General features: G+C 38.1%; 1 protein-coding gene across 1 annotated transcript in view; it reads left to right on the forward strand.

The window, feature by feature from the left end:
• Positions 1-1,686, forward strand: part of SERPINC1 (serpin family C member 1) — a 77,250-nt gene extending 75,564 nt beyond the window's left edge. The window contains exon 7 of the mRNA XM_053693278.1: positions 427-1,686. Within this exon, the coding sequence (XP_053549253.1) occupies positions 427-603 (177 nt within the window). The 3' untranslated portion in view covers positions 604-1,686. The remainder of the gene's footprint in view (positions 1-426) is intronic.
• Positions 1,687-26,246: the final 24,560 nt, after the last annotated feature.

Below are 26,246 nucleotides of genomic sequence, written 5' to 3' on the forward strand. Positions count from 1 at the left end.
GGTTCCAAAATGGCAGCACCCATGATCAGAATGAGGTGTATAAAATGACTGTATTTAGTATCCCTTTAAAAATGAATCTTATATGAATCTCATCTTCACGTTCTCATGTGAATTTTGAATCTGCTGAACTTTAATCTCTGAGACAACTGACTCGGGTTGTGTTTAGACTGCAGTGTGCAGGGAGTTGAGGGCACCAGATTATTCTTGGACCCAGGTTGCACAATGCTTGAGCTATTCCTGCGATTGAACATTTTGAATAATTTTGTCTCTGTATTTGTGTATGTTCTTTTTATTTTTGCATTATAGATTCACCTCTGCTGCAGGCTGGATTTTTAGTAAAAAAAAAAAAGTTTACATTAATTTTGAAGTACATTATTCTATATTAATTTCAGCATAAAACTGAGAAATATTTGTTTTGTTTTTCAGGTAAATGAGGAGGGTAGCGAAGCGTCTGCAGCCACTACTGTATTAGTGACAGGACGTTCCCTTAACCTCAACCGGAATGTGTTTAAAGCCAACAGGCCCTTCCTGGTCTTTATTCGGGAGGTCGCTATAAATGCCATTATATTTATGGGAAGAGTATCAGATCCAAGCACAGAGTAACTAGTTCCAACAACAGCTTGAATACCAAAAGCACAAACTCATATTTTAAATAAATAATGAAAACCGAAAAAAAAAACATATTACACAATTTCATAACAATAAATGTTTGTTTCAATGTACCAAGTTGCTGATTTCTACCCAAGCAATTGTCTGATTTCTGTTATATACACACAGACACACATTTTAAAGGGACAATGTATTTAAAAATTTGCATGCCCTAATTTAAAGGGATACTAAACCTAATTTTTTTCTTTCATGATTCAGATGGTGCATGCAATTTTAAGCAACTTTCTAATATACTCCTACTATAATTTTTTCTTAGTTCTCTTGCAATCTTTATTTGAAATAATAGGAGTCTAAGCTAAGGAGTCGGCCCATTTTTGGTTCAGCACCTTGGTTACGCTTGCTGATTGGTGACTAACTATACCGACCAATCAACAAGTGCTATCCAGGGTCTGAACCAAAAATGGGATGGCTCTTTAGCTTAGATTCCTGCTTTTTCAAAAAAAGATAGCAAGAGAACGAATACAAATTGATAATAGGAGTAAATTAGAAAGTTGCTTAAAATCGCATGCTCTATCTGAATCATGAAAGAAAAAATGTGGGTTTAGTATCCCTTTAAGAGCATGCCATTTTAGAAATACTCTTACAAAAGGGTTAAACACATACATACAGTACTGCTAGTCTCTACTCTGGAGCCATAGATAACTGCCAGCTCAGTCATTTTCTGAGGCTACCGAGTGGTACTTTAACTATGTGTTTTTGTGGGCTTAATGTCATAGACTTTAATCTCGGGGTTAGTAGTGATTATATGTTACAATATAATATGCTTTATGAATTAGAGCATCTCATTTTTACAATACAATGTCCCTTTAAATGCAATTCTAGAATTTTGGAAAAAACAGCTGATGAGTTTGCCTTAAAGAGAGGATATACTGGTTACATGCAACAGAAAAGGGTTTTTATGTTTATAAATGAAAGAATGCAAGTTCTGAAATCTAAATAACAGATTAAACATTTAAGATGTAGAATAGTTTTTAAGGCTGTATTACTTGAAAACAAATAAAGTTACAGTATTACCTATATTTTGTGCACTTAGTTTTTTTTTGTGTATCTGCTTATTTCTGTAATCATTACTATTTTTATGTATTCAGCCCACTTTATGGTCAAGAAGTTAAAGGGGCATTGCACTGCAAAAATGGAATGTTATGATTCATTGGAGCATGTATTTTAGCAGTCTATAAGCCAGATTACAAGTGGAGCTCTAAATATCGCTTGCGATTATCGTGCGCTGGTATTACAAGTCAATCGCTATGCAAACTCGCGTTCACATTGCACTCACGAGAGCGCACTTCCATAGGCTCCTTTCATGATTCAGATAGAGCGTGAAACTTTTATACTTTCCAATTTACTTATATTATCAAATTTGCTTTGTTCTCTTTATATCCCTTGTTTAGAGTACAACTAGGTAGCCTGCTAGAAGCTCAGGAGCGTGCAAGTGTCTTGAGCAGTCCATGGCAGCAGTGTCTGTATGTATAACATTGCTATAAACAATGTTGCAAACACTGCTCTTAGATGTCTAGACACGTGCATGCTCCTAAGAACACCTAGGATTACTCTTTCATAAATTATACCAAGAGAACTAAGCAAAATTGATAACAGGAGTAAATTGGAAATGATTTTAAAATGCCATGCTCTATCCAGTCCATTTTAAGTTTAATTTTGACTTTACCGTCCCTTTAGTGCATTTAAATAAATTAACATACTAGGTGAGAACTTTTCTAACACTGTAGACAATGTGCAATCACAAAGTGTTTAGTTTCCCTTTGGCACTGTACCTTTTTCTCGGTTCTCTCTGTGTCTAGAATAGGCAAAGCTAATGTTGCTCGGCAAGCGGAATGCGTAGTCTCTTTTACTCTACCTACTAGCCCTTATTGTTTATTCCAGGCTTTAGTGTGACTCTGGATATTGGTGTATAGTTTGGCTATTTATTGTTTCCCCTCGTGTGGCTTCATCCCGGGCTTATGTCTCTTTGGCACATGTGCTTATTACTTCCTCTCTACTTAACGATGACGGTGTGTGCACCGCTGCGCGCAAATGTTCACTGACGCATCATAAAACTAAACCCATTGGCATAGCATACAAAGCAATACAACATAGACAACAGCAATATGGGATATAAAAGACATCTCATACAGGCACAACATCAAGAAGTTAGGAAGGGATGAAGAATTATACTTTTATAGCTTTAAAGGTCTATTAGGAAACGGTTCATTCCTCCTATAAATGTGTCATTTTATTAATTTTATACTCCTAAGTCTGACCAATGGTTTATTATGTTTTATTAACTTCCATATGTAGCACTCAATAAGACCCAGATTCTAAAAACATTGCAGGTCTAGATGTGATTTTTCCTAGGAGCCCTCATGGAATTCTATGTAAAAAAAAAAAAAATGGGGGCTGTCCCTGTGAGTGGCGACTGGCGAAATGTCTCCCATACAAATAATGAGAGCTCTCTGCTAAGTAAAAGTTTGCAATGGAGGGCAAAGTACAAAGGGGGAAACTGGAGTGTTTTAAAACTTGAATATTACAACGAATACAAATTAAATTACGCTGCACCTTAAATTCGCAGTACATTTTCGTATGCTTAGGTTTTCTTTTCAGAATAATTAGTATTTTGGTGAAAACTTGCCACTTTTTAATTTGCAAGAAAAAATAGTGAGAACTGTAGTGCGAAAATGTTTATAGAATTAAGTGGGATTTGAGAGAAAATGTCCTATATGTTCATGGAACGCCTGTGTTCAGTCCATTTTACGAAAAAAACAATTACCCTTTGTAATTTTATGTACAAATTTCTTTTTTTGCACACACAGTGTTCTTAAATTATGATTTACATGGTAAACAGTTAAATTGATTTATTCCTGTGTAATTTCCTTACAAATTTAAAGTTTTTTTTATAAAATACAATTTTTGGTGAACAATTTTGTTACAAATTTTGATGCACCTTAACAATACAATTTTTTCCTGCGTATTTTTGTGTGAATTGTTCAATTTGTTTTGTAAGATTTTAAAATGACTTATTTAATTGTGCACTTTTGTAATGTAAGCATTTGCTCCCCATATGAAGATGCAGTATACCCTGTTTTCAGAGTAAAAAGTGGCTTTATATAATTCCACCAGGGAATAGAAGTGTTGGCGAGCATTCTTATAGAATCTCACCAGCCCAGGGATCTTTTTAGAATCAGGGCCTAAGGGAGGTCTATATAAAATGAACTACTATAAAGGAAACCTAGAATTCCAGCTCCTCTCACATAAAAGGATAGGAGCCACTGTAACAATTCTTTGTATTAATGGAATGCTGCTTGCTGTTTTAATCTGGGTAAATGCAAACTTTACTTTTTTTTTTTTTATTCAGTGCTACATTAAATATGTCTGCCCAGGAAATCGCTCAAAAATATTTGTCTGCCAATTATATATTTTCTATCATAAAATCCAGATTTAGGGGCCGAATTATCAAGCTCAAAATGGAGCTTGATGCCCCTGTTTTCGTGCGAGCCTTTAGGCTAGCCAGAAACAGCAGTTATGGAGCAGTGGTCTTAAGACCGCTGCTCCATAACTGGTCCGCCTGCTCTGAGGCTGCGGACATCAATCCGCTGATCCTATACGATCGGGTTGATTGACACCCCCTGCTAGCGCCCGAGTGGCCGCGAATCTGCAGGGGGCGGCATTGCACAAGCAGTTCTGGTGAACTGCTTGTGCAATGTTAAATGCAGACAGCGTATGTTATCAGCATCCATTGATGTCTGTCGGACATGATCCGCTAAGCGGATCATGTCGGACAGACCGATGATAAATCTACCCCTTTGGGTTTGTTCTTCCCACTCAGAATGCCATTAAGATTCTGCTTTTGAAAAGGGTTATTCATTATCTGATGCACCTTTTTCTCTTCCAAAAAGTTGTAAAAGAACAGACACAAAGACTTTTAAATTTACTTTTCAAGGTTTTAAATCTAAAAAATAATTATAAATTAAACTAAACAAACATGATGTGTATAAAATATCACAATTTGAATATAACAACAAATTATCTTGTTTCACCAACTAAATGTCCGCTTAAAGGGACATAATACTCATATGCTAAATCACTTGAAACTGATGCAGTATAACTGTAAAAAGCTGACAGGAAAATATCACCTGAGCATCTCTATGTAAAAAAGGAAGATATTTTACCTCACAATCTCCTCAGCTCAGCAGAGTAAGTTCTGTATAAAAAGTTATACTTCATCTGATCCCAGCTGCAGGTAAAAATAAAAAAAATGAAGAAATGAACAGCAGCCAATCAGCATCAGCAGTGCTGAGGTCATGAACTCTTACTGTGATCTCATGAGATTTGACTTAACTCTCATGAGATTTCATAGTAAGCTTCCTTTACCTGATTGGTGAAATAATATGAGAGTTCACGAGGCTCATCCTTTCAGCTGTCCCAGGACAGACACACTAAAATGCTGCTTAGAAATCCTTTACAATGGGAGGTGTCTACTGAGGAACTTTTGAGGTAAAATATCTTTCTTTTTTACATAGTGATGTTCAGGAGATATTTTCTAGTCAGCTTTTTACAGCTATACTGCATCGCTTTCAAGTGTTTAAACATTTGGGTATTATGGCCCTTTAATAAAAGGGCTGGACAGAAAAACCCAAAGACTATGGGCAAAATTTATTAAGCCCCCAAAAATGCGGATTATTTCCACAATAATGTTCTCAATGTGTTAAGTCAAAAAAGTTTGCCAGTATTTATCAAAATTCTAGAGACATTTTTCGGGCAAAAGTTTTTGGCAATGTCAAGTCTGATCTAGTTTTCTTGCGAAGACCACTGGTTTTATTGTTTTTAGCCTATTATAATAGAATAAATGAATTACGTGATTGTTTCTAAGAATGTTTTCTTTCATGTAATTGGAAAGAGTCCATGAGCTAGTGACGTATGGGATATACAATCCTACCAGGAGGGGCAAAATTTCCCAAACCTCAAAATGCCTATAAATACACCCCTCCCCACACCCACAATTCAGTTTTACAGATTTTGCCTCCTATGGAGGTGGTGAAGTAAGTTTGTGCTAAGATTTCTACGTTGATATGCGCTTCTCAGCATTTTGAAGCCCGATTCCTCTCAGAGTACAGTGAATGTCAGAGGGTTGTGAAGGGAGTTTCGCCTATGGAATGCAATGGTTTTCCTTGCGGGAGAAAATATTTTTCTTACCTGGGGTATAGTCTTTTTTTCAATCTTCATTAAATTTCGCGGGCAAAAATAGGCTTGCGAGGGTGCAAAATGCCAAAGTTTAATGCGTCATTCTTGGCGCGAGAATTTTTTTGGCGCGAAGGTAAGTACGATGATGCAAATTCGTAATTTCCGGCGGCTTAGTTGACGCCGAGTTCCTTGCACAAGGTTGCGTCTATAATTACGCGAGTGTGTCATTTCCGGATGTTGTTAGCGCCAAAAAAATGTTCAGTTTGCGTTGTGTGTCATACTTGGCGCCAAATAATTTCATTATTTAAAACCCCATTCCTTTATGCCTCTTGCCTTTTTCTATATCAGAGGGCTATGCTGTTTGTTTTTTTCCCCATTCCTGAAACTGCCATATAAGGAAATTGATCATTTTGCTTTATATGTTGTTTTTTCTCTTACATTTGCAAGATGTCTCAATCTGATCCTGTCTCAGAAACCACTGTTGGAACCCTGCTGCATGATAACAGTTCTACCAAAGCTAAGTGCATTTGTTGTAAATTTGTGGAGATTATATCTCCAGCTGTGGTATGTAATAGTTGTCATGATAAGCTTTTACATGCAGAGAATGTGTCCATCAGTAATAGTACAATGCCTGCTGTTCCTTCAACATCTAATGTACATGATATACCTGTGAATATAAAAGATTGTATTGCTGATGCGATTCAGAAGGCTTTGTCTACCATCCCACCTTATAATAAACGTAAAAGGTCTTTTAAAACTTCTCATAAAGTTGATGAAATTTCAAATGACCGACAACATACTGAATTATTCTCCTCTGATGAGGATCTATCTGATTCAGAAGATCCTTCCTCAGATATTGACACTGACAAATCTACTTATTTATTTAAAATTAAGTATATTTGTTCCTTGTTAAAAGAGGTGTTGATTACATTGGATATTGAGGAAACTAGTCCTCTTGATATTAAAACTAGTAAATGTTTAAATTCTGTTTATAAACCTCCTGTGGTTACTCCAGAGGTTTTTCCAGTTCCTGATGCTATTTCTGATATGATTTCTAAGGAATGGAATAGGCCTGGTGGTACTTTTATTCCTTCTTCAAGGTTTAAAAAATTGTATCCTTTGCCAGCAGTTAGAGTTTTGGGGCTATTTCTACTCTTGCTAAACGTACTACTATTCCTATGGAAGATAGTACTTCTTTTAAAGATCCTTTAGATAGAAAACTTGAATCCTATCTAAGGAAAGGTTATTTATATTCTGGCCATCTTCTCAGGCCTGCCATTTCTATGGCTGATGTTGCAGCTGCATCAACTTTTTGGCTGGAAAGTTTAGCGCAACAGGAAATGGATCCTGATTTGTCTAGCATTGTTTGCTTGCTTCAACATGCTAATCATTTTATCTGTGATGCTATGTTTGATATCATCAATATTGATGTTAAATTTATGGCCTCTAGTTATCAAGCCGTCAACCTCAAATACGCTGGAATTCCGCAGCGTATTTGTGGCGAGGCTGATTTGCCTACGTTATCAAGCCCTGCTGCCTGGCAAAAGTAGAATATAGTGACGTAAGCTTCGATCCGCCGGACTCAGTCCGACACAGATCGATTCTTACGTCACTCCAGATGTTCCGAACGCAAGTTCGGCACAATCTGACTACTTTTGGGAGTTATCAAATATCTACCAGGTATGCTCGGCACTTTTCTGGCCCAGCGTACCTGGTTTTCAATCCGCCGCCCTGGAGGCGGCGGATCCCATAGGAGTCAATGGGAGTCTGACCATAGCAAAAGTTCATGTTCGCTGCTGCCCGACATCCCATTGATTCCTATGGGAAGTGTGTACACCTAACACCCTAACATGTACCCCGAGTCTAAACACCCCTAATCTGCCCCCCTACACCGCTGCCACCTATATTAAACATGGTAACCCCTAAACCGCCGCTCCCGGAGCCCACCACCACTCTAATAAACTGATTAACCCCTAAACCGCGGCTCCCGGACCCCGCCGCCACCTACATAATACCTACATAATACCTATTAACCCCTATCCTGCCCCCCCTATACCGCCGCCACCTATAATAAATTTATTAACCCCTATCCTGCCGATCCCGTACCCCGCCGCAACTAAATAAATTGTTTAACCCCTAAACCGCCGCCACCTATATTAACCCCTAATCTGCCCCCCCTACACCGTCGCCACCTATAATAAATTTATTAACCTCTATCCTGCCCCCCTATACCGCCGCCTTCTATATTAAACTAATTAACCCCTAAACCTAAGTCTAACCCTAACACCCCCCTAACTTAAATATTATTTTAATAAATCTAAATAAAATTACTATTATTAACTAAATTAATCCTATTTAAAACTAAATACTTACCTATAAAATAAACCCTAATATAGCTAGAAATATAACTAATAATTATATTGTAGCTATTTTAGGATTTATTTTTATTTTACAGGCAAATTTCAATTTATTTAACTAGGCACAATAGCTATTAAATAGTTATTAACTATTTAATAGCTACCTAGTTAAAATAATTACAAATTTACCTGTAAAATAAAAACTAACCTAAGTTACAATAACACCTAACACTACACTATAATTAAATAAATTATTCCTATTTAAAACTAAATACTTACCTGTAAAATAAACCCTAAGATAGCTACAATGTAATTAATAATTACATTGTAGCTATTTTAGGATTTATATTTATTTTACAGGTAAGTTACAATTAAACCTAACACTACACTATCATTAAATAAATTAAATTAACTACAAATACCTACAATTAAATACAATTAAATAAACTAACTAAAGTACAAAAAATAAAAAAAAATAAGTTACAAAAAATAAAAAAATATTACAAGATTTTTAAGCTAATTACACCTAATCTAAGCCCCCTAATAAAATAACAAAGCCCCCCAAAATAAAAAAAATGCCCTACCCTATTCTAAATTACAAAAGTTAACAGCTCTATTACCTTACCAGCCCTTAAAAGGGCCTTTTGCGGGGCATGCCCCAAAGTATTCAGCTCTTTTGCATGTTAAAAAAAATACAACCCCCCCAACATTAAAACCCACCACCCACATACCCCTACTCTAACCCACCCAAACTCCCCTTAAAAAAACCTAACACTAACCCCCTGAAGATCATCCTACCTTTAGCCATCTTCAGCCAGCCGACCACCGATGGAACAGAAGAGGACATCCGCAGCAGTCGAAGTCATCATCCAAGGGGCGCTGAAGAGGTCTTCATCCATGCGGCGTCTTCAATCTTCATCCATCCGGAGCGGAGCCTTCTTCAAGCGAGCCGACACGGAGCCATCCTCTTCCAACGACGCCTACCCGACGAATGAAGGTTCCTTTAAGTGACGTCATCCAAGATGGCGTCCCTCGATTTCCGATTGGCTGATGGGATTCTATCAGCCAATCGGAATTAAGGTAGGAAAAATCTGATTGGCTTATTGAATCAGCCAATCAGATTCAAGTTCAATCGGATTGGCTGATCCAATCAGCCAATCAGATTGAGCTTGCATTCTATTGGCTGTTCCGATAAGAGGATGGCTTCGCGTCGGCTCGTTTGAAGAAGGCTCCGCTCCGCTCCGGATGGATGAAGATTGAAGACGCCGCATGGATGAAGACTTCTATCGGATGGAAGACCTCTTCAGCGCCCCTTGGATGATGACTTCGGCCGCTGCGGATGTCCTCTTCTGTTCCATCAGTGGTTGGCTGGCTGAAGATGGCTAAAGGTAGGATGATCTTCAGGGGGTTAGTGTTAGGTTTTTTTAAGGGGGGTTTGGGTGGGTTAGAGTAGGGGTATGTGGGTGGTGGGTTTTAATGTTGGGGGGGTTGTATTTTTTTTAACATGCAAAAGAGCTGAATACTTTGGGGCATGCCCCACAAAAGGAGAAGGGAATGTGGATGATTAATACTATGTTACAGGCTCGTAAATCTGTTTCTAGTAAGATTTATGATCGAGTTTGGAAGACTTATATTTCATGGTGTTCTTCTCATAAATTCACCTGGCATTCTTTTAGAATTCCTAGAATTTTACAGTTTCTTCAGGATGGTTTGGATAAAGATTTGACTGCAAGTTCCTTGAAGAGACAAATCTCTGCTCTTTCTGTTTTATTCCACAGAGATTGCTAAGCTTCCAGATATTCACTGTTTTGTACAAGCTTTGGTTCGTATCAAGCCAGTCATTAAATCAATCTCTCCTCCTTGGAGTCTTAATTTGGTTTTGAAGGCTTTACAGGCTCCTCCGTTTGAGCCTATGCATTCTCTGGACATTAAATAACTTTCTTGGAAAGTGTTGTTCCTTTTGGCCATCTCTTCTGCTAGAAGAGTTTCTGAATTATCTGCTCTTTATTGTGAATCTCCTTTCTTTCATGTAATTAGCAAGAGTCCATGAGCTAGTGACGTATGGGATATACATTCCTACCAGGAGGGGCAAAGTTTCCCAAACCTTAAAATGCCTATAAATACACCCCTCACCACACCCACAAATCAGTTTTACAAACTTTGCCTCCTATGGAGGTGGTGAAGTAAGTTTGTGCTAGATTCTACGTTGATATGCGCTCCGCAACAGGTTGGAGCCCGGTTTTCCTCTAAGCGTGCAGTGAATGTCAGAGGGATGTGAGGAGAGTATTGCCTATTTGAATGCAATGATCTCCTTCTACGGGGTCTATTTCATAGGTTCTCTGTTATCGGTCGTAGAGATTCATCTCTTACCTCCCTTTTCAGATCGACGATATACTCTTATATATATATAACATTACCTCTGCTGATTTTCGTTTCAGTACTGGTTTGGCTTTCTACAACATGTAGACGAGTGTCCTGGGATAAGTAAGTCTTATTTTCTGTGACACTCTAAGCTATGGTTGGGCGCTTTTTTTATAAAGTTCTAAATATATGTATTCAAACATTTATTTGCCTTGACTCAGGATGTTCAACATTCCTTATTTTCAGACAGTCAGTTTCATATTTGGGATAATGCATTTTGAATCAATCATTTTTTCTTACCTTAAAAAATTTGACTTTTTCCCTGTGGGCTGTTAGGCTCGCGGGGGCTGAAAATGCTTCATTTTATTGCGTCATTCTTGGCGCAGACTTTTTTGGCGCAAAAAATCTTTTCTGTTTCCGGCGTCATACGTGTCGCCGGAAGTTGCGTCATTTTTTGACGTTCTTTTGCGCCAAAAATGTCGGCGTTCGGGATGTGGCGTAATTTTTGGCGCCAAAAGCATTTAGGCGCCAAATAATGTGGGCGTCTTATTTGGCGCTAAAAATAAATATGAGCGTCGCTTTTGTCTCCACATTATTTAAGTCTCATTTTTCATTGCTTCTGGTTGCTAGAAGCTTGTTCTTTGGCATTTTTCCCATTCCTGAAACTGTCATTTAAGGAATTTGATCAATTTTGCTTTATATGTTGTTTTTTCTCTTACATATTTCTCTTACCTAAGTTACAATAACACCTAACACTACACTATAATTAAATAAATTATTCCTATTTAAAACTAAATACTTACCTGTAAAATAAACCCTAAAATAGCTACAATGTAATTATTAATTACATTGTAGCTATTTTAGGATTTATATTTATTTTACAGGTAAGTTACAATTAAACCTAACACTACACTATCATTAAATAAATTAAATTAACTACAAATACCTACAATTAAATACAATTAAATAAACTAACTAAAGTACAAAAAATAAAAAAAAATAAGTTACAAAAAATAAAAAAATATTACAAGATTTTTAAGCTAATTACACCTAATCTAAGCCCCCTAATAAAATAACAAAGCCCCCCAAAATAAAAAAAATGCCCTACCCTATTCTAAATTACAAAAGTTAACAGCTCTATTACCTTACCAGCCCTTAAAAGGGCCTTTTGCGGGGCATGCCCCAAAGTATTCAGCTCTTTTGCATGTTAAAAAAAATACAACCCCCCCAACATTAAAACCCACCACCCACATACCCCTACTCTAACCCACCCAAACTCCCCTTAAAAAAACCTAACACTAACCCCCTGAAGATCATCCTACCTTTAGCCATCTTCAGCCAGCCGACCACCGATGGAACAGAAGAGGACATCCGCAGCAGTCGAAGTCATCATCCAAGGGGCGCTGAAGAGGTCTTCATCCATGCGGCGTCTTCAATCTTCATCCATCCGGAGCGGAGCCTTCTTCAAGCGAGCCGACACGGAGCCATCCTCTTCCAACGACGCCTACCCGACGAATGAAGGTTCCTTTAAGTGACGTCATCCAAGATGGCGTCCCTCGATTTCCGATTGGCTGATGGGATTCTATCAGCCAATCGGAATTAAGGTAGGAAAAATCTGATTGGCTTATTGAATCAGCCAATCAGATTCAAGTTCAATCGGATTGGCTGATCCAATCAGCCAATCAGATTGAGCTTGCATTCTATTGGCTGTTCCGATAAGAGGATGGCTTCGCGTCGGCTCGTTTGAAGAAGGCTCCGCTCCGCTCCGGATGGATGAAGATTGAAGACGCCGCATGGATGAAGACTTCTATCGGATGGAAGACCTCTTCAGCGCCCCTTGGATGATGACTTCGGCCGCTGCGGATGTCCTCTTCTGTTCCATCAGTGGTTGGCTGGCTGAAGATGGCTAAAGGTAGGATGATCTTCAGGGGGTTAGTGTTAGGTTTTTTTAAGGGGGGTTTGGGTGGGTTAGAGTAGGGGTATGTGGGTGGTGGGTTTTAATGTTGGGGGGGTTGTATTTTTTTTAACATGCAAAAGAGCTGAATACTTTGGGGCATGCCCCACAAAAGGAGAAGGGAATGTGGATGATTAATACTATGTTACAGGCTCGTAAATCTGTTTCTAGTAAGATTTATGATCGAGTTTGGAAGACTTATATTTCATGGTGTTCTTCTCATAAATTCACCTGGCATTCTTTTAGAATTCCTAGAATTTTACAGTTTCTTCAGGATGGTTTGGATAAAGATTTGACTGCAAGTTCCTTGAAGAGACAAATCTCTGCTCTTTCTGTTTTATTCCACAGAGATTGCTAAGCTTCCAGATATTCACTGTTTTGTACAAGCTTTGGTTCGTATCAAGCCAGTCATTAAATCAATCTCTCCTCCTTGGAGTCTTAATTTGGTTTTGAAGGCTTTACAGGCTCCTCCGTTTGAGCCTATGCATTCTCTGGACATTAAATAACTTTCTTGGAAAGTGTTGTTCCTTTTGGCCATCTCTTCTGCTAGAAGAGTTTCTGAATTATCTGCTCTTTATTGTGAATCTCCTTTCTTTCATGTAATTAGCAAGAGTCCATGAGCTAGTGACGTATGGGATATACATTCCTACCAGGAGGGGCAAAGTTTCCCAAACCTTAAAATGCCTATAAATACACCCCTCACCACACCCACAAATCAGTTTTACAAACTTTGCCTCCTATGGAGGTGGTGAAGTAAGTTTGTGCTAGATTCTACGTTGATATGCGCTCCGCAACAGGTTGGAGCCCGGTTTTCCTCTAGGCGTGCAGTGAATGTCAGAGGGATGTGAGGAGAGTATTGCCTATTTGAATGCAATGATCTCCTTCTACGGGGTCTATTTCATAGGTTCTCTGTTATCGGTCGTAGAGATTCATCTCTTACCTCCCTTTTCAGATCGACGATATACTCTTATATATATATAACATTACCTCTGCTGATTTTCGTTTCAGTACTGGTTTGGCTTTCTACAACATGTAGACGAGTGTCCTGGGATAAGTAAGTCTTATTTTCTGTGACACTCTAAGCTATGGTTGGGCGCTTTTTTTATAAAGTTCTAAATATATGTATTCAAACATTTATTTGCCTTGACTCAGGATGTTCAACATTCCTTATTTTCAGACAGTCAGTTTCATATTTGGGATAATGCATTTTGAATCAATCATTTTTTCTTACCTTAAAAAATTTGACTTTTTCCCTGTGGGCTGTTAGGCTCGCGGGGGCTGAAAATGCTTCATTTTATTGCGTCATTCTTGGCGCAGACTTTTTTGGCGCAAAAAATCTTTTCTGTTTCCGGCGTCATACGTGTCGCCGGAAGTTGCGTCATTTTTTGACGTTCTTTTGCGCCAAAAATGTCGGCGTTCGGGATGTGGCGTAATTTTTGGCGCCAAAAGCATTTAGGCGCCAAATAATGTGGGCGTCTTATTTGGCGCTAAAAATAAATATGAGCGTCGCTTTTGTCTCCACATTATTTAAGTCTCATTTTTCATTGCTTCTGGTTGCTAGAAGCTTGTTCTTTGGCATTTTTCCCATTCCTGAAACTGTCATTTAAGGAATTTGATCAATTTTGCTTTATATGTTGTTTTTTCTCTTACATATTTCTCTTACCTAAGTTACAATAACACCTAACACTACACTATAATTAAATAAATTATTCCTATTTAAAACTAAATACTTACCTGTAAAATAAACCCTAAGATAGCTACAATGTAATTAATAATTACATTGTAGCTATTTTAGGATTTATATTTATTTTACAGGTAAGTTACAATTAAACCTAACACTACACTATCATTAAATAAATTAAATTAACTACAAATACCTACAATTAAATACAATTAAATAAACTAACTAAAGTACAAAAAATAAAAAAAAATAAGTTACAAAAAATAAAAAAATATTACAAGATTTTTAAGCTAATTACACCTAATCTAAGCCCCCTAATAAAATAACAAAGCCCCCCAAAATAAAAAAAATGCCCTACCCTATTCTAAATTACAAAAGTTAACAGCTCTATTACCTTACCAGCCCTTAAAAGGGCCTTTTGCGGGGCATGCCCCAAAGTATTCAGCTCTTTTGCATGTTAAAAAAAATACAACCCCCCCAACATTAAAACCCACCACCCACATACCCCTACTCTAACCCACCCAAACTCCCCTTAAAAAAACCTAACACTAACCCCCTGAAGATCATCCTACCTTTAGCCATCTTCAGCCAGCCGACCACCGATGGAACAGAAGAGGACATCCGCAGCAGTCGAAGTCATCATCCAAGGGGCGCTGAAGAGGTCTTCATCCATGCGGCGTCTTCAATCTTCATCCATCCGGAGCGGAGCCTTCTTCAAGCGAGCCGACGCGGAGCCATCCTCTTCCAACGACGCCTACCCGACGAATGAAGGTTCCTTTAAGTGACGTCATCCAAGATGGCGTCCCTCGATTTCCGATTGGCTGATGGGATTCTATCAGCCAATCGGAATTAAGGTAGGAAAAATCTGATTGGCTTATTGAATCAGCCAATCAGATTCAAGTTCAATCGGATTGGCTGATCCAATCAGCCAATCAGATTGAGCTTGCATTCTATTGGCTGTTCCGATAAGAGGATGGCTTCGCGTCGGCTCGTTTGAAGAAGGCTCCGCTCCGCTCCGGATGGATGAAGATTGAAGACGCCGCATGGATGAAGACTTCTATCGGATGGAAGACCTCTTCAGCGCCCCTTGGATGATGACTTCGGCCGCTGCGGATGTCCTCTTCTGTTCCATCAGTGGTTGGCTGGCTGAAGATGGCTAAAGGTAGGATGATCTTCAGGGGGTTAGTGTTAGGTTTTTTTAAGGGGGGTTTGGGTGGGTTAGAGTAGGGGTATGTGGGTGGTGGGTTTTAATGTTGGGGGGGTTGTATTTTTTTTAACATGCAAAAGAGCTGAATACTTTGGGGCATGCCCCACAAAAGGAGAAGGGAATGTGGATGATTAATACTATGTTACAGGCTCGTAAATCTGTTTCTAGTAAGATTTATGATCGAGTTTGGAAGACTTATATTTCATGGTGTTCTTCTCATAAATTCACCTGGCATTCTTTTAGAATTCCTAGAATTTTACAGTTTCTTCAGGATGGTTTGGATAAAGATTTGACTGCAAGTTCCTTGAAGAGACAAATCTCTGCTCTTTCTGTTTTATTCCACAGAGATTGCTAAGCTTCCAGATATTCACTGTTTTGTACAAGCTTTGGTTCGTATCAAGCCAGTCATTAAATCAATCTCTCCTCCTTGGAGTCTTAATTTGGTTTTGAAGGCTTTACAGGCTCCTCCGTTTGAGCCTATGCATTCTCTGGACATTAAATAACTTTCTTGGAAAGTGTTGTTCCTTTTGGCCATCTCTTCTGCTAGAAGAGTTTCTGAATTATCTGCTCTTTATTGTGAATCTCCTTTCTTTCATGTAATTAGCAAGAGTCCATGAGCTAGTGACGTATGGGATATACATTCCTACCAGGAGGGGCAAAGTTTCCCAAACCTTAAAATGCCTATAAATACACCCCTCACCACACCCACAAATCAGTTTTACAAACTTTGCCTCCTATGGAGGTGGTGAAGTAAGTTTGTGCTAGATTCTACGTTGATATGCGCTCCGCAACAGGTTGGAGCCCGGTTTTCCTCTAAGCGTGCAGTGAATGTCAGAGGGATGTGAGGAGAGTATTGCCTATTTGAATGCAATGATCTCCTTCTACGGGGTCTATTTCATAGGTTCTCTGTTATCGGTCGTAGAGATTCATCTCTTGCCTCCCTTTTCAGATCGACGATATACTCTTATATATATATAACATTACCTCTGCTGATTTTCGTTTCAGTACTGGTTTGGCTTTCTACAACATGTAGACGAGTGTCCTGGGATAAGTAAGTCTTATTTTCTGTGACACTCTAAGCTATGGTTGGGCGCTTTTTTTATAAAGTTCTAAATATATGTATTCAAACATTTATTTGCCTTGACTCAGGATGTTCAACATTCCTTATTTTCAGACAGTCAGTTTCATATTTGGGATAATGCATTTTGAATCAATCATTTTTTCTTACCTTAAAAAATTTGACTTTTTCCCTGTGGGCTGTTAGGCTCGCGGGGGCTGAAAATGCTTCATTTTATTGCGTCATTCTTGGCGCAGACTTTTTTGGCGCAAAAAATCTTTTCTGTTTCCGGCGTCATACGTGTCGCCGGAAGTTGCGTCATTTTTTGACGTTCTTTTGCGCCAAAAATGTCGGCGTTCGGGATGTGGCGTAATTTTTGGCGCCAAAAGCATTTAGGCGCCAAATAATGTGGGCGTCTTATTTGGCGCTAAAAATAAATATGAGCGTCGCTTTTGTCTCCACATTATTTAAGTCTAATTTTTCATTGCTTCTGGTTGCTAGAAGCTTGTTCTTTGGCATTTTTCCCATTCCTGAAACTGTCATTTAAGGAATTTGATCAATTTTGCTTTATATGTTGTTTTTTCTCTTACATATTGCAAGATGTCTCATGTTGCATCTGAGTCAGAAGATACTTCAGGAAAATCGCTGCCTGGTGCTGGAACTACCAAAGCTAAGTGTATCTGCTGTAAACTTTTGGTAGCTGTTCCTCCAGCTGTTGTTTGTATTAAATGTCATGACAAACTTGTTAATGCAGAAAATATTTCCTTTAGTAAAATACCATTACCTGTTGCAGTTCCATCAACATCTAATGTTCAGAGTGTTCCTGATAACATAAGAGATTTTGTTTCTGAATCTATTAAGAAGGCTATGTCTGTTATTCCTCCTTCTAGTAAACATAAAAAGTCTTTTAAAACTCTTTATCCAGATGAATTTTTAAATGAACATCATCATTCTGATTCTAATGATTCTTCTGGTTCAGAGGATTCTGTTTCAGAGGTTGATGCTGATAAATCTTCATATTTATTCAAAATGGAATTTATTCGTTCTTTACTTAAAGAAGTCCTAATTGCATTAGAAATTGAGAATTCTGGTCCTCTTGATACTAAATCTAAACATTTAGACAAGGTCTTTAAATCTCCTGTAGTTATTCCAGAAGTTTTTCCTGTCCCTGGTGCTATTTCTGAAGTAATTTCCAGGGAATGGAATAATTTGGGTAATTCATTTACTCCTTCTAAACGTTTTAAGCAATTATATCCTGTGCCGTGTGACAGATTAGAGATTTGGGACAAAATCCCTAAAGTTGATGGGGCTATCTCTACCCTTGCTAAACGTACTACTATTCCTATGGCAGATGGTACTTCCTTTAAGGATCCTTTAGATAGGAAAATTGAATCCTTTCTAAGAAAAGATTATTTGTGTTCAGGTAATCTTCTTAGACCTGCTATATCTTTGGCGGATGTTGCTGCAGCTTCAACTTTTTGGTTGGAAACTTTAGCGCAACAAGTAACAGATCATGATTCTCATAACATTATTATTCTTCTTCAACATGCTAATAATTTTATCTGTGATGCCATTTTTGATATTATCAGAGTTGATGTCAGGTTTATGTCTCTAGCTATTTTAGCTAGAAGAGCTTTATGGCTTAAAACTTGGAATGCTGATATGTCTTCTAAATCGACTCTACTTTCCCTTTCTTTCCAGGGTAATAAATTATTTGGTTCTCAGTTGGATTCTATTATCTCAACTGTTACTGGTGGGAAAGGAACTTTTTTACCATAGGATAAAAAATCTAAGGGTAAAAACAGGGCTAATAATCGTTTTCGTTCCTTTCGTTTCAACAAAGAACAAAAGCCTGATCCTTCATCCTCAGGAGCAGTTTCAGTTTGGAAACCATCTCCAGTCTGGAATAAATCCAAGCCGTCTAGAAAAGCAAAGCCAGCTTCTAAGTCCACATGAAGGTGCGGCCCTCATTCCAGCTCAGCTGGTAGGGGGCAGATTACGTTTTTTCAAAGAAATTTGGATCAATTCTGTTCAATTCTCTACCCTTCTGAAATAATGTTCTGAATCCAAAGATTGTGGTTTCAAGATAAGACCTCCTGCAAAGAGATTCTTTCTTTCCCGTGTCCCAGTAAACCCAGCGAAAGCTCAAGCATTTCTGAAATGTGTTTCAGATCTAGAGTTGGCTGGAGTAATTATGCCAGTTCCAGTTCTGGAACAGGGGCTGGGGTTTTATTCGAATCTCTTCATTGTACCAAAGAAGGAGAATTCCTTCAGACCAGTTCTGGATCTAAAAATATTGAATCGTTATGTAAGGATACCAACATTCAAAATGGTAACTGTAAGGACTATCCTGCCTTTTGTTCAGCAAGGGCATTATATGTCTACAATAGATTTACAGGATGCATATCTGCATATTCCGATCCATCCAGCTCACTATCAGTTTCTGAGATTCTCTTTCCTAGACAAGCATTACCAGTTTGTGGCTCTGCCGTTTGGCCTAGCAACAGCTCCAAGAATTTTTACAAAGGTTCTCGGTGCCCTTCTATCTGTAATCAGAGAACAGGGTATTGTGGTATTTCCTTATTTGGACGATATCTTGGTACTTGCTCAGTCTTCACATTTAGCAGAATTTCATACGAATCGACTTTTGTTGTTTCTTCAAAATCATGGTTGGAGGATCAATTCACTAAAAAGTTCATTGATTCCTCAGACAAGGGTAACCTTTTTGGGTTTCCAGATAGATTCAGTGTCCATGACTCTGTCTTTGACAGACAAGAGACGTCTAAAATTGATTTCAGCTTGTCGAAACCTTCAGTCACAATCATTCCCTTCGGTAGCCTTATGCATGGAAATTCTAGGTCTTATGACTGCTGCATCAGACGCGATCCCCTTTGCTCGTTTTCACATGCGACCTCTTCAGCTCTGTATGCTGAACCAATGGTGCAGGGATTACACAAAGATATCTCAATTAATATCTTTAAAACCGATTGTACGACACTCTCTGACGTGGTGGACAGATCACCATCGTTTAGTTCAGGGGGCTTCTTTTGTTCTTCCGACCTGGACTGTAATTTCAACAGATGCAAGTCTTACAGGTTGGGGAGCTGTGTGGGGGTCTCTGACAGCACAAGGGGTTTGGGAATCTCAGGAGGTGAGATTACCGATCAATATTTTGGAACTCCGTGCAATTTTCAGAGCTCTTCAGTCTTGGCCTCTTCTGAAGAGAGAATCGTTCATTTGTTTTCAGACAGACAATGTCACAACTGTGGCATACATCAATCATCAAGGAGGGACTCACAGTCCTCTGGCTATGAAAGAAGTATCTCGAATTCTGGTTTGGGCGGAATCCAGCTCCTGTCTAATCTCTGCGGTTCATATTCCAGGAATAGACAATTGGGAAGCGGATTATCTCAGTCGCCAAACGTTGCATCCGGGCGAATGGTCTCTTCACCCAGAGGTATTTCTTCAGATTGTTCAAATGTGGGAACTTCCAGAAATAGATCTGATGGCTTCTCATCTAAACAAGAAACTTCCCAGGTATCTGTCCAGATCCCGGGATCCTCAGGCGGAGGCAGTGGATGCATTATCACTTCCTTGGAAGTATCATCCTGCCTATATCTTTCCACCTCTAGTTCTTCTTCCAAGAGTAATCTCCAAGATTCTGAAGGAATGCTCGTTTGTTCTGCTGTAGCTCCAGCATGGCCTCACAGGTTTTGGTATGCGGATCTTGTCCGGATGGCCTCTTGCCAACCGTGGACTCTTCCGTTAAGACCAGACCTTCTGTCGCAAGGTCCTTTTTTCCATCAGGATCTCAAATCCTTAAATTTAAAGGTATGGAGATTGAACGCTTGATTCTTGGTCAAAGAGGTTTCTCTGACTCTGTGATTAATACTATGTTACAGGCTCGTAAATCTGTATCTAGAGAGATATATTATAGAGTCTGGAAGACTTATATTTCTTGGTGTCTTTCTCATCATTTTTCCTGGCATTCTTTTAGAATTCCGAGAATTTTACAGTTTCTTCAGGATGGTTTAGATAAAGGTTTGTCTGCAAGTTCCTTGAAAGGTCAAATCTCTGCTCTTTCTGTTCTTTTTCACAGAAAGATTGCTAATCTTCCTGATATTCATTGTTTTGTACAAGCCTTGGTTCGTATAAAACCTGTCATTGAGTCAATTTCTCCTCCTTGGAGTTTGAATTTGGTTCTGGGGGCTCTTCAAGCTCCTCCGTTTGAACCTATGCATTCATTGGACATTAAATTACTTTCTTGGAAAGTTTTGTTCCTTTTGGCCATCTCTTCTGCCAGAAGAGTCTCTGAATTGTCTGCTCTTTCTTGTGAGTCTCCTTTTCTGATTTTTCATCAGGATAAGGCAGTGTTGCGAACTTCTTTTGAATTTTTACCTAAGGTTGTGAATTCCAACAACATTAGTAGAGAAATTGTAGTTCCTTCATTATGCCCTAATCCTAAGAATTCTAAGGAGAAATCATTACATTCTTTGGATGTTGTTAGAGCTTTGAAATATTATGTTGAAGCTACTAAGACTTTCCGAAAGACTTCTAGTCTATTTGTCATCTTTTCCGGTTCTAGAAAAGGCCAGAAAGCTTCTGCCATTTCTTTGGCATCTTGGTTGAAATGTTTAATTCATCATGCCTATGTTGAGTCGGGTAAAACTCCGCCTCAGAGGCTTACAGCTCATTCTACTAGGTCAGTTTCTACTTCCTGGGCGTTTAGGAATGAAGCTTCGGTTGATCAGATTTGCAAAGCAGCAACTTGGTCTTCTTTGCATACTTTTACTAAATTCTACCATTTTGATGTGTTTTCTTCTTCTGAAGCAGTTTTTGGTAGAAAAGTACTTCAGGCAGCTGTTTCAGTTTGAATCTTCTGCTTATGTTTTCATTTAAACTTTATTTTGGGTGTGGATTATTTTCAGCAGGAATTGGCTGTCTTTATTTTATCCCTCCCTCTCTAGTGACTCTTGCGTGGAAAGATCCACATCTTGGGTAGTCATTATCCCATACGTCACTAGCTCATGGACTCTTGCTAATTACATGAAAGAAAACATAATTTATGTAAGAACTTACCTGATAAATTAATTTCTTTCATATTAGCAAGAGTCCATGAGGCCCACCCTTTTTGTGGTGGTTATGATTTTTTTGTATAAAGCACAATTATTCCAATTCCTTATTTTTTATGCTTTCGCACTTTTTTCTTATCACCCCACTTCTTGGCTATTCGTTAAACTGATTTGTGGGTGTGGTGAGGGGTGTATTTATAGGCATTTTAAGGTTTGGGAAACTTTGCCCCTCCTGGTAGGAATGTATATCCCATACGTCACTAGCTCATGGACTCTTGCTAATATGAAAGAAATGAATTTATCAGGTAAGTTCTTACATAAATTATGTTTTTCTGATTTTCCATCAGGATAAGGCAGTTTTGCGGACTTCATTTAAATTTCTACCTAAGGTTGTGATTTTTAACAACATTAATAAAGAAAGTGTTGTCCCTTCTTTGTGTCCTATCCTAAGAATTCTTTGGAGAGATCCTTACATTCTTTGGATGTGGTAAGAGCTTTGAAATATTATGTTGAAGCTACTAAAGATTTCAGGAAGACTTCTAGTCTATTTGTTATCTTTTCTGTTTCTAGGAAAGGTCAGAAGGCTTCTGACATTTCCTTGGCATCTTGGCTAAAGCTTTTGATTCATCAGGCTCATTCTACTAGATCAGTCTCCACTTTGTGGGTTTTTAATAATGAAGCTTCAGTTGATCAGATTTGCAGAGCAGCAACTTGGTCTTCTTTGCATACATTTACTTAATTCTACCGTTTTGATGTATTTGCTTCTTCGGAAGCAGTTTTTGGTAGAAAAGTTTTTCAGGCAGCTATTTCAGTTTGATTCCTCTGCTTATGTTTAAGTTTTTTCTTTTCATTAAGAGAATAAACTTTTTGGATTGTGGATTTATTTTTTTCAGCGGAAAATGGCTGTTATTATTTTTCCCTCCCTCTCTAGTGACTCTTCTGTGGAGTTCCACATCTTGGGAATTGCTATCCCATATGTCACTAGCTCATGGACTCTTGCCAATTACATGAAAGAAAACATAATTTATATAAGATCTTACCTGATAAATTAATGTCTTTCATATTGACAAGAATCCATGAGACCCACCCTTTTTATGGTGGTTATTTTTTTTATAAAGCACAATTATTTCCAAATTCCTTTGTTGATGCTTTTTACTCCTTTCTTTATCACCCCACTACTTGGCTATTCGTTAAACTGAATTGTGGGTGTGGTGAGGGGTGTATTTATAGGCATTTTGAGGTTTGGGAAACTTTGCCCCTCCTGGTAGGATTGTATATCCCATACGTCACTAGCTCATGGACTCTTGCCAATATGAATGAAATGAATTTATCAGGGAAATTCTTACATAAATTATGTTATTTCTTCTATAAGATTAGTTATTTTTATTTTTCCCCTTGTTTGGTGCTCTTTCATCAAGGAAGGTTGCCGTTTATTGTAGCTTATCTGTGTTATTTTGAGTACACTTATTTCAATTGCACTTTAAAATATTTAACTTTTTTTTTTATATAAATCTTTATATATCTTTTTGTTAATTATTCTTCATGTTCTGCACCTTGTTGTGGGCGATTTTTAACCCTAAATACAGCTATTTTCCCTCCAGACAAACAACAAAATCGCTCTTTCTCTTTCACTACCTCACAACCTACAAATTGGCAAGATTAAAAACAGTGAAAATTACATGCGCCACTTTTCATAAATATATGAGAACTGCGAATATAAACGGGCATTTTAAAATGCCAATAGAGATTAATATAAGAATTAGACATTTCCAGACAACTTATTTGCATATATTAAAGACTTGCGAATGATCATGAGTCAATTTATTCGCACATATGAAAAATTGTGACTTTATTGGCACATAACCCTTTATAAAGATGGTCATCTAATTTGTGAGCTTTTTTTTTTTTTTACGACAAACGTGAGAAGTTTCTTTTCTTTCATGTAAGTGTAAGAGTCCATGAGCTAGTGACGTTTTGGTAGCATTGGAATGCGAAAAAGGTCGCCGCTCACCACATTCACCTCTTTTTCGAAGTCGCATTTATTTTTGTGAAAGTACAACACACTAAGATCTGGATTTGCAAAGTGTGTTGCACTTTTACAAGAATAAATGTGGCCCCCTTCTTCTGCATTCAGACGGTCCTGACGCATCCGAATGCACACCCCTAGTAGAAACTCATCTGATTTAAGCAGGAAATACAAAGTATATTAAGAGGTGGGGGTTCCCACTAAGGGTGTGCATTCAGATGGTTTGGTAGAATACAAATGTGGAAGAAGGTGGTTGCTCGTGCTGTTCGGCTTTTTTCGGAGCTGCATTTATTCTTCTGAAAATGCAACACACTAAGATCTGTGCAAATCCAGAACTTAGTGTGTTGGACTTTCACAAGAAGAAATGCGGCTCTGAAAAGAACCAAAGAGCACGAGCATTCTGATGCTCCCAAAGAATCTCTCTCTCTTCATTTTGTGCCTAAGGTTGTTTCTTCAGACAACTTGAGCAGGGATTCTTGTTCCTTTTTTGTGTCCTATTCCTAAGAATGTTTCTGACGGATCTCTGCATTACTTGGATGTTGTTACGGTATTGATTTATTACATTGATACTACTAAGGATTTTAGACAATCTTCCTGAGTCACTGTAGGCTTTGTTTTGTTTGTCTGGGTATAGTTTGCATGAAGTGAAGGTTAGAGTGTTGTTCCTTTCATTGTTTTCAGTATTGTGTTTATGCTTTACATTTAAAGCCAGGATGCCATGTAAATGTGTTCATGAAGAACTTTGTAAAGGGGATGAACAAGGATGGAGAAGATTTCAAATACCTGAGAGCAAAATTTCCACTATTGAGTAAGGCTAAAGTTAAGGAAGGAACTTCTGGGGTTGCTGTGTTCCTTGTTCAGAGAGGAATTGCCTGGTATTTTGGCGTTGGACTGACCGTAATAGCCGGAATCAGAATGATATACTACAGGAAAGTTCTACTCTGTGAAAAGCATTACTGGGCTAAAAAGAAGCTGAACCCAGGTGGTAAATTGCTATAGAAGAGGCTAACAATGGTATTGAGCTGGTTGTTCGTTCCTGTGACTGCGCTTCTCACTGTGTGTATTAAGGAATCTCTGTTGATCCACAAATTTGTGAACTTATTTTCGGATGAAAACGTTGGGCGAGTCAAGGGTACTGAGAAAGTAGCTTGGAAGCTTTTAAAGGGGTTGTGCATGGCTTCTTGGGTAACCAAAGAGCTTAAAACTATGTTGAGCTGGTGAACAACCTTCTAGAAAAGTATAATCAATTAGACTGTAACATGTAACTCAAAATCCACTTTCTTGACTCTCATCTGGACTTCTTCCTTAACAACTGCGGTGCAGTAAGTGATGAGCATGGTGAGTAGTTCCACCAAGGCATTTTAGCAACGAAACAAAGATATCAGGGTAGGTGGATGCTTCTATGCTTGCTGACTACTGTTGGACAGTGACAAGAGATGCCCCGGAAGAGGAGTACAAGCAACAAGCAAGAGAAAGTGCTCTTGTAAACAGGTCCCTATTTCAGATAGTACTTTTAATTGCTGTATGTTTTTTTCATTTTGTGATTTTATTTGCAATTGATTGAATGAAAACAACTTTTTTATTTATCTTGTATCAAGAAAATATCAGATTGTTGTAATATTGCTTTTCACTATGATTATATTACTGAAGCGCAAGTAGTATATCTAAAAAAAAACTAGAGCTAATTTAAAAAAAAATTCAAGTCAGTCATACTTTACTAATGGTGGGAGAAGAAAAGAATAAGGAAACATTAAAAATATTTTTTGTTTAATAGTGTAATTCCCATGTCCCTTTCCCCTTTTGTAACAGTCAGTAATGTGTCAATAAGTCTATTAATCTTTGGCGCTTTCTTTCCTAGCATAATTTTGCACTTTGTGATGTTGAACTTTAGATCCCAGTCTTTTGTGTAATACTCCAGGTTTTTTTTATATCACCCATGACTGGCTTTATTTCTGACCTTGCAATCAGTTTTATTATACAAACATCTTTGTACACTTGAGAGGATATTCTTAGGGATTTCTCAGAATATTTATAGACTGTAGTTAATAGCAGTGTTGGAGGCTTACTTGCTTGCTGGCTTCTCTGCTGATCTACACCACCTCCAGAACTCTGTTCCCATAAACGGCCTAATCCTACTTCGGAATACAGAAACCAAGGTTTTCCTTTATATTTGTGAAAATGTATTTGGGATAATGGGACCGGGTTTTTCATGCATCCATACCATTACATGCCAAAATACTGAACCAGAAGTATAAAATACTAACTTTGGTGGTCATTGTAAGGTAAAGTGAGATGCCATGGACCCAAACAATGTCTGTTTCAAATATTTAGGACATAGTGACTCCCATGATGCTGCATAATTATAAATATATATATAAGTAAATGTAATGTAATTTGTTTTGCATTTCATATAATAATGTTTTTTCATATTAGGGTATTTCTGCAAATAAAAGTTTTTTTTCTTAAACTACTAGGTCTGCATTTCCACATACAGTTTCCACAAATCCTCTCTCCTTTTTCAGCAATCAGTGACAAATGATTAAAAAAAAACCATAATTTATGTAAGAACTTACCTGATAAATTCATATCTTTCATATTGGCAAGAGTCCATGAGCTAGTGACGTACGGGATATACAATCCTAGCATGAGGGGCAAAGTTTCCCAAACCTCAAAATGCCTATAAATAC

The sequence above is a fragment of the Bombina bombina genome, chromosome 10 (genome assembly GCF_027579735.1).
Source record: "Bombina bombina isolate aBomBom1 chromosome 10, aBomBom1.pri, whole genome shotgun sequence".
In the NCBI taxonomy this organism is placed as follows: Eukaryota; Metazoa; Chordata; class Amphibia; order Anura; family Bombinatoridae; genus Bombina; species Bombina bombina.